Source organism: Sardina pilchardus, chromosome 22, assembly GCF_963854185.1.
Source record: "Sardina pilchardus chromosome 22, fSarPil1.1, whole genome shotgun sequence".
Lineage (NCBI taxonomy): Eukaryota > Metazoa > Chordata > Actinopteri > Clupeiformes > Clupeidae > Sardina > Sardina pilchardus.
The window spans coordinates 26,518,502-26,537,879 of record NC_085015.1 but is presented as its reverse complement, the minus strand read 5'-3'; the positions used below and the strand labels follow the sequence as shown (position 1 = coordinate 26,537,879).

General features: G+C 41.1%; 1 protein-coding gene across 1 annotated transcript in view; it reads left to right on the top strand.

Moving 5' to 3' along the window:
* Positions 1 to 16,008, top strand: part of myo15b (myosin XVB) — a 33,881-nt gene extending 17,873 nt beyond the window's left edge. The window contains exons 30-64 of the mRNA XM_062525749.1: positions 665 to 737; positions 914 to 1,081; positions 1,376 to 1,494; positions 1,596 to 1,666; positions 1,961 to 2,027; positions 2,328 to 2,429; positions 2,705 to 2,817; positions 3,102 to 3,329; positions 4,009 to 4,084; positions 4,167 to 4,283; positions 4,458 to 4,602; positions 4,752 to 4,842; positions 4,961 to 5,222; positions 5,406 to 5,518; positions 5,683 to 5,742; positions 5,915 to 5,990; positions 6,106 to 6,224; positions 7,648 to 7,766; positions 8,199 to 8,340; positions 8,463 to 8,574; positions 8,712 to 9,078; positions 9,271 to 9,334; positions 9,494 to 9,566; positions 9,742 to 9,818; positions 10,043 to 10,119; positions 10,816 to 10,946; positions 11,344 to 11,438; positions 11,859 to 11,936; positions 12,061 to 12,157; positions 12,356 to 12,498; positions 12,805 to 12,929; positions 13,396 to 13,529; positions 13,738 to 13,871; positions 15,226 to 15,363; positions 15,481 to 16,008. Of these exons, the coding sequence (XP_062381733.1) occupies positions 665 to 737; positions 914 to 1,081; positions 1,376 to 1,494; positions 1,596 to 1,666; positions 1,961 to 2,027; positions 2,328 to 2,429; positions 2,705 to 2,817; positions 3,102 to 3,329; positions 4,009 to 4,084; positions 4,167 to 4,283; positions 4,458 to 4,602; positions 4,752 to 4,842; positions 4,961 to 5,222; positions 5,406 to 5,518; positions 5,683 to 5,742; positions 5,915 to 5,990; positions 6,106 to 6,224; positions 7,648 to 7,766; positions 8,199 to 8,340; positions 8,463 to 8,574; positions 8,712 to 9,078; positions 9,271 to 9,334; positions 9,494 to 9,566; positions 9,742 to 9,818; positions 10,043 to 10,119; positions 10,816 to 10,946; positions 11,344 to 11,438; positions 11,859 to 11,936; positions 12,061 to 12,157; positions 12,356 to 12,498; positions 12,805 to 12,929; positions 13,396 to 13,529; positions 13,738 to 13,871; positions 15,226 to 15,363; positions 15,481 to 15,543 (4,169 nt within the window). The 3' untranslated portion in view covers positions 15,544 to 16,008. The remainder of the gene's footprint in view (positions 1 to 664; positions 738 to 913; positions 1,082 to 1,375; positions 1,495 to 1,595; positions 1,667 to 1,960; positions 2,028 to 2,327; positions 2,430 to 2,704; positions 2,818 to 3,101; positions 3,330 to 4,008; positions 4,085 to 4,166; positions 4,284 to 4,457; positions 4,603 to 4,751; positions 4,843 to 4,960; positions 5,223 to 5,405; positions 5,519 to 5,682; positions 5,743 to 5,914; positions 5,991 to 6,105; positions 6,225 to 7,647; positions 7,767 to 8,198; positions 8,341 to 8,462; positions 8,575 to 8,711; positions 9,079 to 9,270; positions 9,335 to 9,493; positions 9,567 to 9,741; positions 9,819 to 10,042; positions 10,120 to 10,815; positions 10,947 to 11,343; positions 11,439 to 11,858; positions 11,937 to 12,060; positions 12,158 to 12,355; positions 12,499 to 12,804; positions 12,930 to 13,395; positions 13,530 to 13,737; positions 13,872 to 15,225; positions 15,364 to 15,480) is intronic.
* Positions 16,009 to 19,378: the final 3,370 nt, after the last annotated feature.

The following is a 19,378-nucleotide window of genomic DNA, read 5'->3' as shown; positions in this document are numbered from 1 at the left end:
TTATTTTGGATATTGGACAGGAATCTACGTTAGTTAATGTCACAATATCAAATAGCACGGATGGGCTGGGAGATGTAGTGGTAGATGTGGTGGGAGAGGGGAGAAGTCAGCCAAAAAGCAAAGAGACCACATACTGTATTGGGCCGCGTTCGTTAAGAAGCTCTTAAGTGCTAAGAACTTCTTAGGAGCGTTCTTAGAACGCCCTTAGAGCGCTCCTAAGAAGGTCTTAGCACCTAAGAGTTTCTTAACAAATCTGGGAAACCCGGCCTTGGTTAAATACCATAATCTCCATTCCATACAGTTTCACAAACCAATCAAGTGATGGTGCTCAGTTACTAGAAACCTTGCTCTTTTTCAAGTGTCAGGTTGGCTGATAAGTAAAACATACAGTAAGCGGGACTACTCAAACAAAACTATTTGCAGTCACTTTAGATTGTCATTTGTTAGATGTACAAGATCATGATTGGACTACTGCACACATACGGAGGATCAATTCAAGGCTGTACATGAGTTACATTTTGAGTTAAAACAACACTTTATTCTTTTTTGAGTATTGAAATGTCAGAATATACCATGTTTCTTCAATCTATGTGTGGTGGTTAGGTAATATACAGTAGTACTGCAGGGGTCAAATAGTAACATAGCAAGTTTGATGTCTTTGTAGAGGAAGGTCTGATGTCTGAAGTGAACTCATGGACCACAGGAGAGCAGCTGGCTTCCTGGCTACTGAAGTTCAGGTACAATACAGTAGAAAATATTACTTTAGAATTCTGAAATAGCATTGGTCTTTTACCCTATGAAAATGTAAATGTATTTGCAAATTGTTTAAGGTCATTAACCAATAATATGATAATAACACTTGTGTCAAGGCTGTCCATGTCATTTTCCTTTTATGTATATTTGATGCTAATAGGGGAGTGCCAGACAGACCTCAAGGCTGGACAGTGTCTTTGCTGTCAGAAGAGAGTTGGACAGACCTGCTTGGTTGTGACTTTGTTATGGACCTGTTAGCTGATGTGGACTCTGATGCTCACCTTGACCAGCCCTCCTCTCATTCTGATTATCTCTTCAGCAGTGATGGGTGAGCGTTTGCACCACACCACTATTTGCAACCTTTTAAGGCTAAATGGTCAATAGCATCTACAGCTTCACACAGCTTCCTAGTGCATATTTAATATAAAATGCCAATGCCTCACATACTCATCATTGTCCAATATGTATAATTCAGTGTTTGATCAGTAACAGCAGAAAGTTAAAATTGACAAAAACTTGTTAAACTTAAAAAAGATTCAAAGCTATGTTTGGTCCAAAAGCAAATGTGTCTTTGTTGTGTCTTTGTTGTGTTGTGCCTTTATGTTTTGTGTTGTCGTATTAGTTTTGGCACGACCGATCTGGATGATGTGATCCCCCCTGCCCCTCCCATGCAGGCCCCTGGTCTACCACCAGCCACAGGGGAGGACTGGGACGACTATGGCCAGCCCACTAGAACACAGGGTATGGCTAAAGCTTAACAGAATACATAGACCACTGCTGTAAGCTGAAGGCTACAAGCTAGTTTGCACTGTACAATAAGGAAGTGTCTTTGTGCTCTAAAGGATCGAGAGGACGGCCAATGGATTCTTATGTTGATGACCTCTTTGATCATGTGCTGGACCAAGGGCCTCCGGTGAGTATTGTACACGATCAGAATTCCATTGAATCCAAATACGTTTGATCTTGACTCGTTGGGTGCCTCTCATTTGGGCTTTTATACGTCCTCCCTCGCTCCTCGGTCCTCGATCCTCACTGATCTACATAAAGAATGATGGGGCGAAAACAATGGGATAGTCTATCCAGTGTTAGTTATAGATCAGTGGGAACGCCCCTCAAGGATCGAGCATCGAGGATCGAGGAGGCATGTTGAGAAGCACCTGTTGCGTCCAACACTGCAGCTCATGTAATGGTGGTCCTGTGTTTGTAGGACATGGAGCGCATGGCCATGCTGAACCGCAGGATGAGGGGAGGAGGAGGCATGTTCCCTGCAGCAGGTGCGCTTCACGGCAAACTAGTTTATCATAACAGCAGACAGCTTTTTTATGGTTTGATGGTTGCTAATGTACCCAGAGTTCTTGATGACTGTTGTAGAAAAAACACATTGACATGTGAAGAGGGTGAACCCCAAGATTAGTCCTTTGGCTTTGACATTCAGTAATTCTGTTCTATTGTCCCTGATTCATTCTTTTATTCTGTTCTGTTATTCTGTTATTGTGCTACTGTGATTATGCAACACATTTTATTCAAATGAAGACATGTTATCCATCAAAATGCATGCTTTTTTTGTTTTGCAGGAATGGGCATGAATCCTATGATGGCAGGTTATGCCAACCCAATGATGCCAAATATGATGCCTGCTGCTGCCGCTATGCCCATGCCCTATGCACCCATGCAATGTACATTACCTAAGTCAAATAAATAAATGAGCTTTGTGAATGTAATGTAGCTCAGTATTGCTCAGACATTATGTAATTACGTTAGTTTGTAAGTATGTCTGGATAAACTACTCTACCCTAAGTAGGGGGCACCAACCAACACCTTGAACTAAGAGTTTCATGATTCAAATGTAACATAATTCAAATGTTCACATGTAAATATAATTATTTGAAGCCTTCTACAACCTCTATTCTGCAACTCTCATTATGTTTTTGTTGTTTTTTGTGTTGTACAGCCATGATGATGCCAGGCGTCATGCCTCAATCCACCACAGGCATGCCTGCTGTAAATTCCCAGCAAATAACCGCCGCACAGCAAGCTTTCATAAATGAACAGGCACGGCTGCTGGTCAGTAGAGTTGAATATTGGTGCTTTTCTTTGAAATATCTTCTCTGGTCTCTTTGTCTAAGCCATAGAAATGACTGAGACAGAATGTTTATTGCAAGCAGACAGAATGTCAAATGGTGTACCTAACTAATTGTTCCCCCCATACACAAGAGACATCTAAATTAAATCTGCCCAGGAAGGACATATCACTATCTGCTATTGAATGTCTATGGCTGCACCACAGCTAAAGAATGCATGGAAGTCAGTGAATGATCAGTCTAATTGACCACCCCTCTCTCCCTCAGGCACAGCGGATGACTGAGCAGGCCCTGAATCTTTCACAGCAACAGACTCAGCAGCAGCAGCAGCAGCAGCAGCAACAGCAGCAGAGGCGTCAGAGAAGCCCTGTCCGCCCCAGACAACCAGAAGTCCAAACCCCAAAGCCCCCTCCTGCCAGGGTGGCGTCTCCACCACCTCCACCTCCTCCTCCCCCACAGCCTCCTAATCCCCCAGCACAGCATCGCACTCCAGAGGTACATGCCATGACACCCTGTGTGCATTTGTGTCTGTGTGTGTGTGTGTGTGTGTGTGTGTGTGTGTGTGTGTAGTAGACAGTAACAGTAACTAAGTTATGGTGTTCTACCATGTACAGTATCTAACAAATAAGCAATATGCCATGCGAGTGGGGTTGATAAGGAGACACCCACAGCTTTGGTTCGACCGGTCTTATGCTGCAAGTAACCATAGCCATAGCCATACCTATATCCTTTATCGATCCCACAAACACAGTGCCACTGCAGTAGTAACACTTGTACACTCTTAAAACAAATGTGTTATCCCTATCTGGACATAGAGATGGACAAGTTGTGTTATTTTCAACACATACTGTGTACACTCTTGAAACAAATTAAAAAAGCAATGTGTTGGAAATAACACAAACTGTGCTGTCCCTATCTGGACGTAGAGATGTGTTAAAAGCAACTCATTCGTTTTAGGAGTGGACTACCAACCAATTCCAGTTCCAGTCTTAGTCTTGGTGACTCCTGTTGTCAAGCAAAGAATCATAACACTCGAGCCAAGTTCAGTGAGAGCGGCTATGTGTTTGTTCACACAATAATTTGTATTTCTGTGTCTGTGTCTCTGTGTGTGTGTGTGTGTGTGTGTGTGTGTGTGTGTGTGTGTGTGTGTGTGTGTGTGTGTGTGTGTGGACAGCCAGAAATAGACATGTCAAACCCTGAAGAGGAACTTGAATCCTTTAAGGATAAGAGGGAGTTCTTCCAGAAAATTGGTGAGAAGAGGTCCATGAAAAGATATGTCTGGATTTTAATCAAGCTAAAAGTACTTCATTCAAATCAAACTCGTCTTTTCAGGCTCTCAGGATGTCAAACCAAAGCAACCAAAAGCACCCAAGCCTGCAAAACCTGTCGTTGTCAGCCCACCTCCAACCAAACCCAAACCCAAACCTCCATCTCCAGTGAGACAAGAAGGTTGATATCCTTCCTCTTTCCCTAACTATCATTTACCTGCAGTAAACAAGCATACACGCTATGGCAGACATGTCTCACCTTATACAACCAACATTTAGATTGTGATAAGCATAAATGGGCAAAGAAAAATGTCTAATGAAAAGTCACCAGCTTGTTCCTCTCATGCTGCCCCAGTGCCCCTAAAGGAACCCGAGAGGCCAAGATCTGCCAGTCCAAGACCCGTCTCTCCCATGCCAGAGCCCAGCCGCAACATCCGTGATATCATCAAGCAATACCAAAACCGCCCTCCTCCTGAACCCAAGGGATTCGAACCTGTTAGGTAGGATGAAGCTAAGCAATATGCAATACATTAAGCAGTATGCAAAAATATGCGATGGGTTTATTGTGAGTTGTACGTTTAAGTGTTGTGTGTTAGTTTGATTGTAGTAAAAAGTAACAGTAACAGTATCAGTGCTTGTTCAATTTCAGGGTTCCTGCCAAATCCTTTATAAAAAAGAATGACCCCAAAGAGGAAGCAATTGCCATTCTCTTGGCAAGAGGTCCAGTTCCACAACAGAAGGTGATCTAAATCATGACTTCAGTTCTTTCAGTTCTATATTGTTCTATATTGTTCTATATCTATATCAGTTCTATATTGCCTCTGTGCATGCATAATCTTAATGTCATTCGTTGAGCAGAGAGAGTGGAAACCTCCACCACCACAGCCCAAGGTGCAAAAGCTGCCACCACCTGCACCTGCAACTGCACCCCCAAAGGCACCGCCGGCGCCGCGCTCCATATCCAACAGCATGAGGCAGAAGCAGCGTTCACTCGGCGATCTCTTTGGGCCTCAACGCACCCAAGAACCACCCCCTCCTGTCTTCCCTCCACTCCCACCTGCCGCTCCCGCTCCTGCCCGTGCCATCCCAGACCCACCGCCTACAGCTGCACCTACACTTAGTAAGAACAGTGGCGTTTGTGTATGCTTAGATAAAGGGATGACCATAACAATGAACGCACGCACACTTTTGACAAATGCAAATTGCAACGACATCTTACCAGTCTGTTTGTGCAGCTGTACCACAATCTGTTTCAGAGGATGTGTGCTTTCCACAACATAATGCCCTTGCTTTGTTTATGCAGATCAACACAAACTGTCAGATGAGGATAAAATCCGCTCTCAGATCCACAGATTTGCTGCCAGTGTATACTTTTCTTACTCTAGAATGCCAGGCAGACTGTTTTTGAGGAAGGAGGTGAGCTGGTCATGAATTCACTACTGTACTTGGCTGATTTAAGCATTTAACCAAGGACATCTTACCATAATAATACAGCATATAAAATAAGTTGTCTGTCTGTTGATTAAGTTAGTTACCACTGTCAACAACATTGTAAATGGGTAATTTTGACTTTTTGGTAGGTTTTCTATCCTAAAGAGAAGTTTAACCACACATACATCCTTAACTTGCTTTGTGAGCAGGTAAGTCACCCACTTCATGTTTACATGACTGACCTTTGAGGCATTATGTAATATTATATATTTAATTTATGATGAACCTATTTTAAAAGGTTTCACTAATTTATATATGCTTCATTTCATGGCAGGTTTTGCCATTGGTTATTCAAACTGCCTGTCAATGTTTTTGTTGTAGATAATGAGAGACACCTTCTCTGATTCCTGTGTGAGACTTACTCGTGAAGAACGACGCAAGATGAAAGATCTATTGGGTGTGTAAGCTGGGACACATGTCTGGGATAGACCTACTTGACAGCCTCTGTGCATGGCTGTCCACGACTACTGCCTCAACAATTTTTACAGATGGTGTCATTGTCATTTAAACAGGCCGATTCCAAGTAGGTACCAGCATCAGCACCATCCAGGATGATAGTGTGAAGAAGAGAGTTGTCATGGCTGCAAGAGACAACTGGGAGCACTACTTCTCACGCCTCTTTCCCCTAAAGGTAATGCATCTAAATACAAGGATTAAGGAAGGAGTAAGGTATTCCAATGGACTTTATGTTTTTCCATTATCATTCTGAAGATATACTTTTCACATTTATGGGATTCTTTCCCAACACTGGTGGCGATTTTCATATTCCCCCTCATGAACGATGGCAAAGCAGAGACATTGTAGGTAGGGACGTGGGGCATGTGCCACTCCCCCTCCATCAGCTTCCATTTGCTACTGCATCAAACTTTCTGATGTCCGTCGTGCTTAGGAAGTTATGCTTGGTTTGTATGTTTGTCTGTAGACAACATAAAACAACAGGCACGATTTATTTTCTTTGTAGCAGGAAGTGGTAATGGATAAGGTGCCTCTGTTCACCTTAGTCAGACAGAAGATAGGCCCTGCTTGCTCTGGGCTGTCTTTAGGGTATTTCTGTCAAAACTTCTCACTCTTCAAATGGTGTGTTGAGACGCCAGAATTTCATATTTTCCTGGGAGAAAAATCCCTTAATTGTATGAGCAAAGTCCTGAATGTGTCTAGCAACCTATTGCCCCCAGCGTTCACGTGCGCTATACGTGCACGCCACTCTATTTGACTGTTTTTGACCACATTCCTATGATCAAAGATACACCATCAGACAGACACAACACATTCATTGAAATATAACTATACTTAGCTGATTTGTGTTTTGTGTCCTGTCTTGGCTGTATTGTCCAGAATGTTCTTCCTTAGGAAACTCAGGTCTTTTAATGTTAGCAGGCCTATTTTAAACACTTTTTATAATGGGATTCTGGGGCAGTGTCCTCTTTTATGCGGTGGTATGCTGGGGTAGCTGTTTGGCAGTGGAGGATAGGAACAGGCTCAACAAGCTCATTAGGAAAGCGGGCTCAATCATAAGTCTCAGCCAAAGTGCCCTGGAAGATGTGATAGAACAGAGAACCATGAGGAAAATGAAAAGGATTGTGTCACAAGATGACCACCCTCTTCATAGCTGTTTTATAAAAAGTGGTAGGAGTCAGCGACTCCTGTTCCCCAGCTGCTCAACTGAGAGATTCAGGAGATCTTTTGTGCCTTCTGCAGTCAGGCTTTTTAATAAGCACCTCTGACATCAGGGTTGATTTTCTTAATTGCTCATTATTTATTGTTACCTTTTTATTTTTATTTTTAATACCTCCTCCTCTTATACTGCTGTATGTTGCACATGTTGGTAGTCCACTGCCATGGTCTGCTTTGCTGTCTGCTTGTGTCCTACTGTCTGACTGTATGTTGCTTTTCCTGTTGCTGTGTCTTGCTTTATGTTGTTGTGTGTCATGTTGTGCTTTGCTTTATGTTGTTGTCTGTATTGTTGATGGTGGCACTGAGTTTCCCCTTTAGGGGATTATTAAAGTTATCCTTATCCTCATCCTCATCCTTATGTTTGTGCTTTGTTGGAGTAGGCTGGGGTCATGGGAGATGCTCAGCTCCTAGGGGTGTCTCATCGGGGAGTTAAGCTGCTACGCTGGGCCAAGGCTACAGGGATCAACACCCAACACTTGAAGAATCTCTGCAGTTACAGGTGGCTGTCTTTCTAAATATCATATGCATAATGGAATGTTGGAATATGTTTAACATTTTGCAGTTGCATGTCTCAGAAATATTCAAAAATGCTGTGGACTTTGTTGGAACATTATTCATAGACAGTGTTTAATGCAGCTGTAGAAAACTATTCACTAAGACTCCTCAATGTTGTTGTCTTAGCTGTAGTTCAGTAGTGATAATTAGTGATTATGCAGGAGTATAGATCAAAAGTCATTGGACACCTCTTTACTGACTACCTCAGTCACCACTAAATGCTTCTATTGTTCTCTCTCTACTCTATCCTGTGTGTGTGTGTGTGTGTGTGTGTGTGTGTGTGTGTGTGTGTGTGTGTGTGTGTGTGTGTGTGTGTGTGTGTGTGTGTGTGTGTGTGTGTGTGTGTGTGTGTGTGTGTGTGTGTGTGTGTGTGTAGTTATGCAGAGGTGTTGTCAGTAGAACTCAGTGGATCTGATACAGTGGTGTTTTCCCTCACCAATGAATCTCTGGAGTTGCAGTCCTCTCATGCCCCCCAGATCACTGCCATGGTCCAGCTCTTCCTCAGAAAACTTGTCGAGGTTCTGCTCAAATACACATAAAACCCAAACAATTTGGTTGTAAATGTTTGTGAAGCTGATAAACATTGTGTTTACTCACACAGGAGTAAGTGTCTATGTTTTTTTTCTCTTCTGTTTCCCAGGGATCTGAGTATGTTATTGCACTAAAGAGTTATGTGACTGATGACAAAAGCCTCCTCAGTTTTCGTAAAGGAGACATCATCAAGCTGATGAATATGAATGGCCTTCAGGATGGTGAGAATTCATCTCATCATAGTTTGCTATTTATTGCATGTTAGAACAGTCATCAAAAGGTATTTTGGTAAAAGTACAATGACCTTGCCTATTGAGTTGTGTGAATGTGTGAAAGAAGCTGTTTGTCCCTCTTGCAGGCTGGCAGTTTGGCTCTGTTGGTGGTCGCTCAGGTCTGTTTCCTGCTGAAGTCACACAACCCTCAGCTCCACCTGATTACCATCACATCCAGCTGGAGCGTCAGGATGACCGGAGACAGAGCACCAGGGCCCCCACCAGGACCCCCACCAGGACCCCCAGCAGGACCCCCACCATGACCACCGGGACCCCCTCCAGGACCCCCTCCAGGACCTCCCCAGCACAGCCCAATGCAGCACCCCTAAGGACCCCTATTCCCAGCGGAAACACAGAATATCCCATGCAGGGTGGGTTGGAAACAAGCCCAGACTTCCAGCAGACCCCCATGACTGAGTTTGCCCAGAAGTACTTCAGAGATGCTGCCACAAGGTAACGGGAGCAGACACAGTCAAAGGATTGATGAGGAAACATTCGTCAGAAAAGAATGAATTCATGTCAAATACCATTTTAATATCTAATAGCATAGCTTTTATATATACTTCACTACTTTTTATACATACACTATCTTTAAGCACTACCACAACTCTCCATTTAGAGACATATTTTGCCTCTTTATTTCAGATCAGACGGTAACGGTTTATCTGCAAATGGAAGAAGCTTTGTACAGCTGGTTGAGTTCACCACGGTACTGTTCTGTTGAGTTGTGATATTTGTTATCTATGGATGGTGGATAATGATGGTGGATACTCTTAGATTAGTCTTACACTTACATGTCTTTTGAACACACTCAATTAACCAGCCTACTGTAGTTAGCTAAACTTGGTTCCTGTTCCATGAATTTTAGGAACCAATCCTGGAATCGTTGATCTTGTTTTCTGACAGCGAGCTCAATGAACTGTCAGTTCCATGCTTTACATGTGAGTTTACAAGCACACACCCAAGTACACACCAATCATTTGTACAGTTCTATAGTTATAGTTTTCATACAAATGTTAATATAATGCTAATAATATGATACATGTATGTATGTATGAATGTATGTATTGACAGATTGCTTGTAAAACCCTGCTCCTCTGCCTCTTCTTTTTAAAGGTGTAATGCAGTTCATGGGTGACTTGCCTTTGACGAAGCATCAGTCAGAGGGAGATTGTGTCAATCATATCCTTCAGGTTAGTCTCACAACTACAGTGTAGTATGCATACAACTAAATGTATGTTTATTGCTGAAACCCCTTCAGTCTTAGGCCAAGTCCACATATACCAAAACGATCTTTTAGTGGCAATCATTCATACAATACAGTTTACAATCAAAATCAATTAAAATCTCATTTAAAACCCTTATCAATTTCTAACTTTGATCTTATGGACTCTTCTGGACTTCTTGTCTTTGTCAGTTAGGAAAGGAAAAGGAATTTTTGAGGGATGAAATCTACTGCCAGATCCTCAAACAGATCTCAAGGAATCCAAACAAGTGAGTGAGTGAGTGAGTGAGTGAGTGAGTGAGTGAGTGAGTGAGTGAGTGAGTGAGTGAGTGAGAGTGTGAGAGTGTGAGAGTGTGAGAGTGTGAGAGTGTGAGAGTGTGAGAGTGTGAGAGTGTGAGAGTGTGAGAGTGTGAGAGTGTGAGTGTGTGAGTGTGTGTGTGTGTGTGTGTGACAGTGTTTCCCACAGAATGTATTTCTATTTGTGGTGGTAGTGTGTTTGTGCGCAAATTTTAAACAAATTTGCGCAATGCACTTATGATGCTAACTGGATTTAATTGCGATTTAGCCAGTCATCAACAGTCAACAACAATCCTTGCTGGATTTTTAAAAATGTATTCTTTAAACGTGCATGCATGTTTGTTGAGGAACAGAGAGGCTGCACAAAGGTGCGTATAGCTCTACAATGAAAGGAGTTCATCTAAGTAGTACAACATAAAATCATTGTGTGGTGGTCAGTGTTGATATTGTGGTGGGCCGCCACAAATAAGTCAATGTATGGGAAACACTGGTGTGTGTGTGTGTGTGTGTGTGTGTGTGTGTGTGTGTGTGTGTGTGTGTGTGTCTGTGTCTGTGTCTGTGTCTGTGTCTGTGTCTGTGTGTGTCTAGAAAAATTAAAATGAACACACATGTAATGTAGTATTTCAGTTTCCTCTACATCAGACTTACTTTGGCTTTCTATTTCTCAGTGAGAGCTGTTCCCGGGGCTGGCTTTTACTGAATCTGGTGACAGGTTTCTTCCCATGCTCCAACACCCTGTTGTCCTACGCCATGCAGTACATTGAAGACTGCTCCCAGAACCCTATGAACCCTTTCCAAGGTACTCCTCCCTGCCTCAACCCCCTTCTCCTTCTTTATTAGCATCTGATGCTGCTATTATTATCCCCTAATCTGGTATAATTGTTCTGTGTGAGTATACAGACAGACATATTTTTCAGTAAGCCCCTCTGCAGTGCACTATGCAATAGCCATCTCTGTCCAATCCTAGATACTGTTTGACCGATAAGCAATAATGTCCTCCGGAATCTAATTGCGATGCAGTGTTTAAGTAAAAGATACTGTATAGAACGCCAGTCATTATCAGGAAAATAAGTTCCGATGAACAGGATGAACAGGATTCCGATGTGTCAGCGGAGGGGTCTTGCTTTGCTCTGAAGATTTGCTCTGATTTTTAAATTCCATAGTAATGAATTGAATCTTCTTTCTTTACACCCAAGATCTCTCTCACAGCTGTGTGGACAACATTAACCGTTCTCTGGCATATGGAGGCCGTAGACATATTCCATCTCATGTGGAAATGGAGGCAATGCTGGTAAGAAATCGGACAGAATTTCTGTATCCGACAACACTCCGTCTTTTAGCGAACTCATAAACTATTAGTGCTTAACAAGGTGTGTGTTTAGCACCATTACATGTATTTGGTCTTTATTGAACAGTTTCTTATTCTTCAGTTACGTACTTTTCACTTTGGTGGGAATTCTCCCATGTGCATAACTTAAAAAACATGTAACGACACGCATTCCAGCCTGTGCAAATTCTCCCCTTTCGCTTAAATCTGTCATTTACGCGTCAGAGAGTCAGAGAGTCAGAGACCCTTTTCATAGTACCACAGTCGTGAAATGTTTTTCGAGCCATTTTAATGGTTTAAAAGAGCATTAAATAAATAGAGCCTAATAGAATCAAACCTAGACAACATTTTGTAAATATTTTGTGACATTTCTGTTCTCTACAGGCTGGTAAGAGCACTCGGCACCTTGCCATTGTGTTGCCTGGTGGTGTCGAGTTTCCCTGCAAAGTTCGTAGCTTCAGTGTAAGTATCCCTAGAATTGCTATTCATTCACATTAATGTGCTTAGGGATGAGCTCATGTCCACAGGTATCTGTGCATTTGTAGCAACTATATAGGAACTATGTATTTACTATTTCTGTGTGCAGGTGGCCCTGGAGGTTGCGACCGAAATGTGTACTGAGATGGGTGTTGAGGATCCATTGGAAGTAAAGGAATTTTCCATCAAAGCAACCCGTGGACAAGGTAGCTAAACTCTCAAATGACAAACGCTTTGCTGTGTAATCTTGTTTCAGAATGTTTTGTTTATTTTGTAATGCAAGTTTTATAATGCAAAGCATTGCACTGGCTGGGTGTGCAAAAGAGCTCATCTGTTGTGAATGTATTTTCCTACATAGTTACTCTATTTATGTACTCACTGTTCTCTGTCTGTTTGTGCTACAGTGGTGAGGCCCATCCACCCAAATGAGTACCTGTTTGATTTCCTTTTGGATGACGGCTCCATCATACTGTCTTTCCAACGGGTGGTTTGGCAGTTCCCTCTGCGCTTTGAAAATCAGATGTTCATTGAGTTCCACTTCCAACAGGTCAGAATTGCAACATTTACCAAAGTTACCAATGAATCGAAAAGCTATCAAAACCATGTACAGTAAATGCGCTGGTTTACGAACAACTTTGTGAAGCTGTTGAGTTTCCATAGAACTTTCATAAGAATAAAATTAAAAGCATTCAGGGAACAGGGAAGTGTTGGTGAGTGAGGCCCAATGGCAGAGGAGATAGCATCTGCAAAATATGGAAGCCTGTTTTCATTTCTGAATTGCAGTTTCTTGGCAAAATGCGATGCATCGTTTTCTGGCTAATTTCACAATTCCTTTCTCCCTCCTGTTTCTCAGGTCCTAGCTGACTATCTGGAGGGCAAACTAATGCCCCCTGGGGATAAATCATCAATTGTACAACACATTGTAGAGTTGGCTGTACTTCAGCACCTTGCATTGGGCAATTCAGACCCACCCTCACAGTAAGAGTTTTCCTTTATTTAAGTTCATCACCGCTTGATGATTTCATGAAATGTGTGAGCACATACATGCAGGCCTAATAGGACTAGATCTGGGCCCAGATTGATGTAAGAGCTTGTATTAATTTATTTTGCTAATTGATTCCTTAATGTTATCTGAAGGAAGATACATTACTAGCCTGAGTAATACTAGAGTTTAATTACTAAATGTATACGATTCTCAACAGTGTTTATGCATTATATGAATACACTTTTGGTTTAATTACATCGACTTCTTTATGTTTATTTGCCGTTTATGAAATAGAAGTTTACTTTATCGTGCTAAGTGAGATTTAAGGGTCTCAGTTAAAAAAGTTAAAAGGACACATTTCATTTCCAGGTGCCTAGATTGAGAAGAGTGATTGTAAGCACTGTCATGATGCTGTATCAGGTATGATCCAGGTATGATCCTGCTATGATTTCTATCCAGGTCTGAACTGAAAGAGTACCTCCCCAGGATGGACGGAGTGAATGCTAAGAATGACCAGCTGCAGTCTGATTGTGAGGAACTTCTGTCAAACATGGGTGCCCTGCATCCATTTGAGGCCAAAACACGCTTCCTTCGTAAGTAGCATTCTGATCTAGAATTATAGCATTCCACTTCTCTGTCAAGGTTGAATTTCTTACCTTGATGAATAATATTATTACACTTTACTTGTAAATAAAATATCATACATTTTCTGTAATGGACCATATGTTAAACTCAGATTTGTTCAGAATTATATTTTATACTATGGAATGTATTACATTTGTGCATTGGTCATCTCTTCAGAGTACCTTAGTGGATTGCCTCTTTTTGGTTCAAACATCTTCCTGGCTCAGAAAGTCAATCACCAGAACTGTCCCTCTCCCTGCATAGTGGCAGTGAGGGCAGCAGATATCACTTTCTGCCACCCTAAAACACAGGTAAGCTTTTTTTGAAGCTATATTATATAGCTTATTACACAGGCTCTAGACCCAACAGCAAAAACATACAACATCAACAACATACTGTATACAAACATACAGTTCATAGTCTTAAAGGCACCCATACCAAGGTTTCCAAAAATGTGATTCATATCTGACCGAGCTGCACCTGGGGCTTGGAAGCAACATTATAATACAGTTTGGTGACCTATCAAGTCAGGACATGAACTTAAACATTAGGTTCCTCAAGAGAGCTTGTAGTGCTTAGCCCTGAGTCACAGAGACACTGCTACTCCTGGGCTTTTTCAGCAGTATCCTCAGGCAGTTATTAAATGCTACCTGAAGTTTGCGCAGAGTCTCCTTTTTGTAGCTGACCCATAATGGGGCTGCATACATAGGGGTGCAGTATGCACCAAACAAACTTACTTTCACATCATCAGAACAATGATGGAATTTCCGAACTAACATGTTTGCTTGGACATACAACATTCGTCTCTGCCTATACATATCAGCATCATCTTCATACTCATATGGTTGCCATATTTGAGTGTAGACTTCTTGGAAAAGCTTGGAATCAGAAATCCAAACATTGTAGACATTGTTTATTTTGTACATTGACTATGTGTAATTTTCAAATGAATACCTATATGTAAAAGCCCTAGTTTCTGCCAACATTACTCCTGCACATTATATTTGCTTATCCTAAATTACAACAGTCATGAGCTCACTTCCTCCCTTCGATAGATGGCGTTGCTACTGATTTTAATGGACCAAAATGAAATAAACAAAGCAAAGCAAACAAACAAAAAAAAAAAAAACAGTTTTTAGAATTAATTTGATAACTTTTGCGGGTTTTGGCCAAAGATCATCTGTGAAAATCTGGTGAAAATGGGAAACATTTGTTACCTGTGATTTTTTTTTTCTTGTCATGACAAATGGCTGAGCCTCCCACAGATAGACACACGAATCAACACACATGGACAGTTGTTAGCGTCCACACAAATCAACAGGTAGCTAAGCCATTTAGGCTATGGCAGTGGCAGTGCCCCCTCATGATCAAATTATGCACATGTTTTTAGCTTACTCAAAATGGGTTCCTGTGTTTACATTACATTTTGTTTTGTACAATTTGTACACATTGTTTTGAGATTTTATATCACTTCCTGTTTGGCAGATTTGCTGCCATTCTATTATAGGAGGTGACTATCTGTATTTCATGAATAGTCTGATTGTGCCCTGGTGCTATTTTCTCAAACCTCCAGATTAGATTTTTTTTTAATATATAGTAGGGCTATTTTCATAGCATAGCACATGGCATTTCCATTCAGTCTGTGTCTCTGACATGATCTTGCAGGATATAACAATGATGATACCTCTAGAAGGAGTACAGTCACTTCGCTCATATCAACCTAAAAAGGGGAAAACACCAGCAGTTGAAATCACCTATGTTGACAGCTCTCATCCCCAAACCATCACAATTCAGCTGAAACAGGTACAAAGAGGAAGCACAATTACACTTTCTTACATACTACAGCAATCATCTACACCGAATAGAAATGAACCAACTCATCAGCTCATGTTGTGTGTGTCTCTGTGTGTTTGCAACTAGGCAAAAGAGCTGTGTCACATCATTGCTGTGATCATGGAGGAGCAAGTGGAGCCTACACAGTAGCCCTTAGATGGCTGTGCTTCTGAGAGCTCAGAGATGTTTGGTATAGAATTTGTGATTCATAGTCTGGGGTGAATGGTGTCCTACCTACATTCTGTCAAGCAATTACACATAATGATGTGTTAATGAAATATATTCATATATTCAAACTGCAATTTACATACCATTACTGTCCATTTTCAGCATGTATTCCTCTGAAAATTTATAATTATTTTGTGAATACAGCCTACATCTAACTAATTGCACCTATAATTTCAACTGAGAAGGGATTAACATGGTTTTTAAGATTTTATTATTGTTCATTAAAGTCTAAATATACACATTTGAATGCTGATGTAATGATGTTTGCTTTGTTTTTATAGTTACAACAGTTTTGTTTTATCTGATGTTTGGATAGCTCTTGTGTGATGCAATGCACAGTGTGATCTTGAACTTGATTTTCCCCTCCTGTTTCAATTAAATAAAACATTCTGTAATATAGATACTTAAGAAAAGAGATTTGAAGAGAGTTCATGCTGCTACTTTCTTTGAATGAATTCATTTGACCAATATTTCTGTAGCAAATCTTTCACTCCACATCACTGATGCTGAAACATTAACACATCATAGGCTAAAGTGTCACAGATCAACACTACACTGTCAGGGGATTATTTCGCATTATACTTTCTCTTTCTCTTCCTTTAAATTAACAGACTGGTTTCAAATGGATAATAAACAACAACTTGCATAGTTCAATAGGTCTCCCACACACAAAAGCCCTGGCCCTTTTAAAGGTGCAGTCAACAGTTGTGCAGGAAGTTGCTTTTACTATTTAAACTTATGCAGTCCTTTTATCCAAGGACCAAATGAAACACACCAGAGAGGCTCTCTGTTAAAACCACACTCACGGTGACGAACGGGCGGAGACATACTGTAGCATTAACTTTGACATTATTGGTCCAGCTTAACCAATCACATTGGTCAGGGATTAACGTTACTTCCTACTTTGCCTAAACTTTACAAACTGACACCAGAGCCCATTAGGGAGAGCCGGTTCACTCCCTATTACAGTTTTTCTCAAATGCTAAAACACAAAAGCCAATCCACCAAATGACCAGTTGTCTAAACACATTTACTAAATCTAGCCTCAATTCTCCGTTCTCATAAATCTAAGCACATTTTTCCTTGCTAAAACACATGTTGCAAAACATATTCTCAAATGAAAGCTCATGTGATGCAAAATGCTTGCCACAGTCAGCAATAACTGAACACAATGAACACACCTGGCGTCATTCATTACACACAATGACTCAAAAATGAAGACACTTGGTGCTAATGCGTGACTGTGGTGTGTGTGTGTGTGTGTGTGGTGTGAATGAAGAAAATAAAAGAACTTCACACCCTGATCACGTTTTCTGTTGTGTACTGTTGTGTGCAATAGATTCTGTTTTTTAGCATTGAGTTGTGTTACATAGTGTACTTGGAGAATTTCTGTACTCTTCATATGAAACTCACAACTCTAAATGAAGAGCTCTTCTCCAAAACGCTATAAATCCATTTTATAGACATTACTGTACTGTAACAAATCATGTTACTGTATTTACAGTAATTGTGTGTTTCAGGTAATAAAAATGCAGTTGTTTTGTTTTTATTGAGTAAAGATAAATTACTGTAACTAAACATAACCCAATAACCTACAGTTTCACTGAGATTACTTGAAAAGCAAAATTTAAGAAATACATTTATGAAAATTCATTAGTAAAATGGTGGATAGCGTTTTGGAAAAGAACTCTTAAAATGCCTAATCCTCTGCAGAGATCTAAGAAGATCCGTTACTCTAAAGGTTTTAAAATTGGCATGCATTGGCAGTTATGAAACAAAGTACCTTCTCACAAATTGAGCATTGTGTTTTCAATTGTTTTGCTGTAGTGTGTAATGGTGTTTATAGTGTTTACATTTTTGAAAGCTTCGAGCTGCTCTTTTGGTGTGAAAGTTTGAGTTTTGAAGTGAGAAAGTGTGGTTGTGCTTATGTAGCTTTAGAAAAGGGTATTGTGTTTAGACATTGGGGAACATGGAGGAAACGTTTGTGAAATGTGTTTTAGCATTTGAGAAAAACTGTAACTACATTGTATTTTATGCATCCATGGAACAACATTGTCTCGACAAATGCCTTAGGTTAACAGATTCAACTCGAGTGCTCAGGTGATGTGGATGACTACTAGACAGGGCAAAACCTACAGCGATCTGATTAAGGTCACTATCAAACTATTCTCAGTTGATTGGGAAATGTTTGTATCGCGCATAGTAAATGAAATTATTTGCATATTGCATATGAATTAGCATATATAAATAAATCTCACATGTATTGACTATATAATTTGACAGGTAGACTCATGTCTTCTGGCCTTAACATATTCAAATGTTTAAAGAAAAGGATTAGTTTTCATATATGTATTAGTTCTTCTTTATAAGTATGTCATATCAAATAGATTATTGATATTATTTCACCAGATTGATCTAGATATACATTTTGTGCATTATTTTGTGAAAGTTAATATGCATATGCATGCTAATGTATCAAATAACTTGCATACGAAAATAGATTTATGAATTGTGAATTTATGAGAATTCAATCTCTTTGTTTAAGAAATCTCAGAAATCTTGTCTGAATGCAGCATGTCCTCTATCCACAACACCCACTTGTTCTAAACAGACATCCCGGGTTCAGAAAGTAAAAGTCCTGCCAAGTAATTTATATTGTGGTAGGCCTACCCCAAGCTGCTCCTGTTGTCCCACTAGGGCAAACCGTCGCCGGATCCCCTTGGGTAAGTTGTTGGGCTATGTTGGAAGGGCTCTAGGACCCTGGGGAGGTGCTCTGAAGACTAGGGATGTCAGCACATCCACTAATTGGAGTTCAGCTGTGACTTGTTAGATTGAGCTCTGATCAGCACCCAAAAAAGACCTGTTTGAGTTTAGGAGAGACAGAGCGAAAAAGCAGTGCTGTGGTAGTGAGACCCAAAAAGCTTTTGTCCTTGATTTAAAGCAGTAATTTGTTTGTTTAAACTGCTTCAAGTGTGATTGTTTGTGCCCAGGAGTTTTGAAGAGCGGAGTGGACTGCAGATTAGCCAAGAGGGGCCCGTCCAACTTCCAGACTCACAATCGAGAAGTTTTTGTTTCATTTTTGATCACCTCTTTTTGAGGGTTTATGAGTTAATAAAAGGAACCGTTTTGCTGGAAACTCTCTCCTTGTGTCTTTGGAACCCTGGAAGTTCACAATATATAGCCTACACATAGAGCTTATGGACAAACAGATGGGGAGGACTGTGATGAAACAACTCTCAGAAGGCCTGACAACGATCAACCAAAGCCAACTCCCAGGGAAGTACAAGGTCTGGTGATATCGATTTACGCTCTATAGGAGGGTGATGTGGCTACTGGAAATGAATGAGACCCCCTCATCCACTGCAAGTATGATGGATGGAAAAGAAACACATTCATCCCAAAATAAACATTTATTCCAAAAGAAACACATTCATCCGAAAGTGGTTGGTGCTCCCACGGTGCCTCTCTGAAACTGGCCTCTTCAATCCATCAGTTTGGGCTACATGCAGGAAAAGGCCAAGCTAGTTCTCGAGTTGAGAGAGTTCACTGACCAGGCTGGAATGTGAACCCCAAGGTTCTGACCAGTGGCGGTTCTAGACTGAATTACTCCCGTTACGGAGTTTTTTGACACACTTTGCGTCAGTCGGGCTCATAGGGTTAAGCACTCGTGCCGCCCCATACAAGATGCCGCCCCGGGCGACCGCCCGGTTCGCCCGTACCTAAAACCGCCACTGGTTCTGACCGGCCGTAAGTGGAA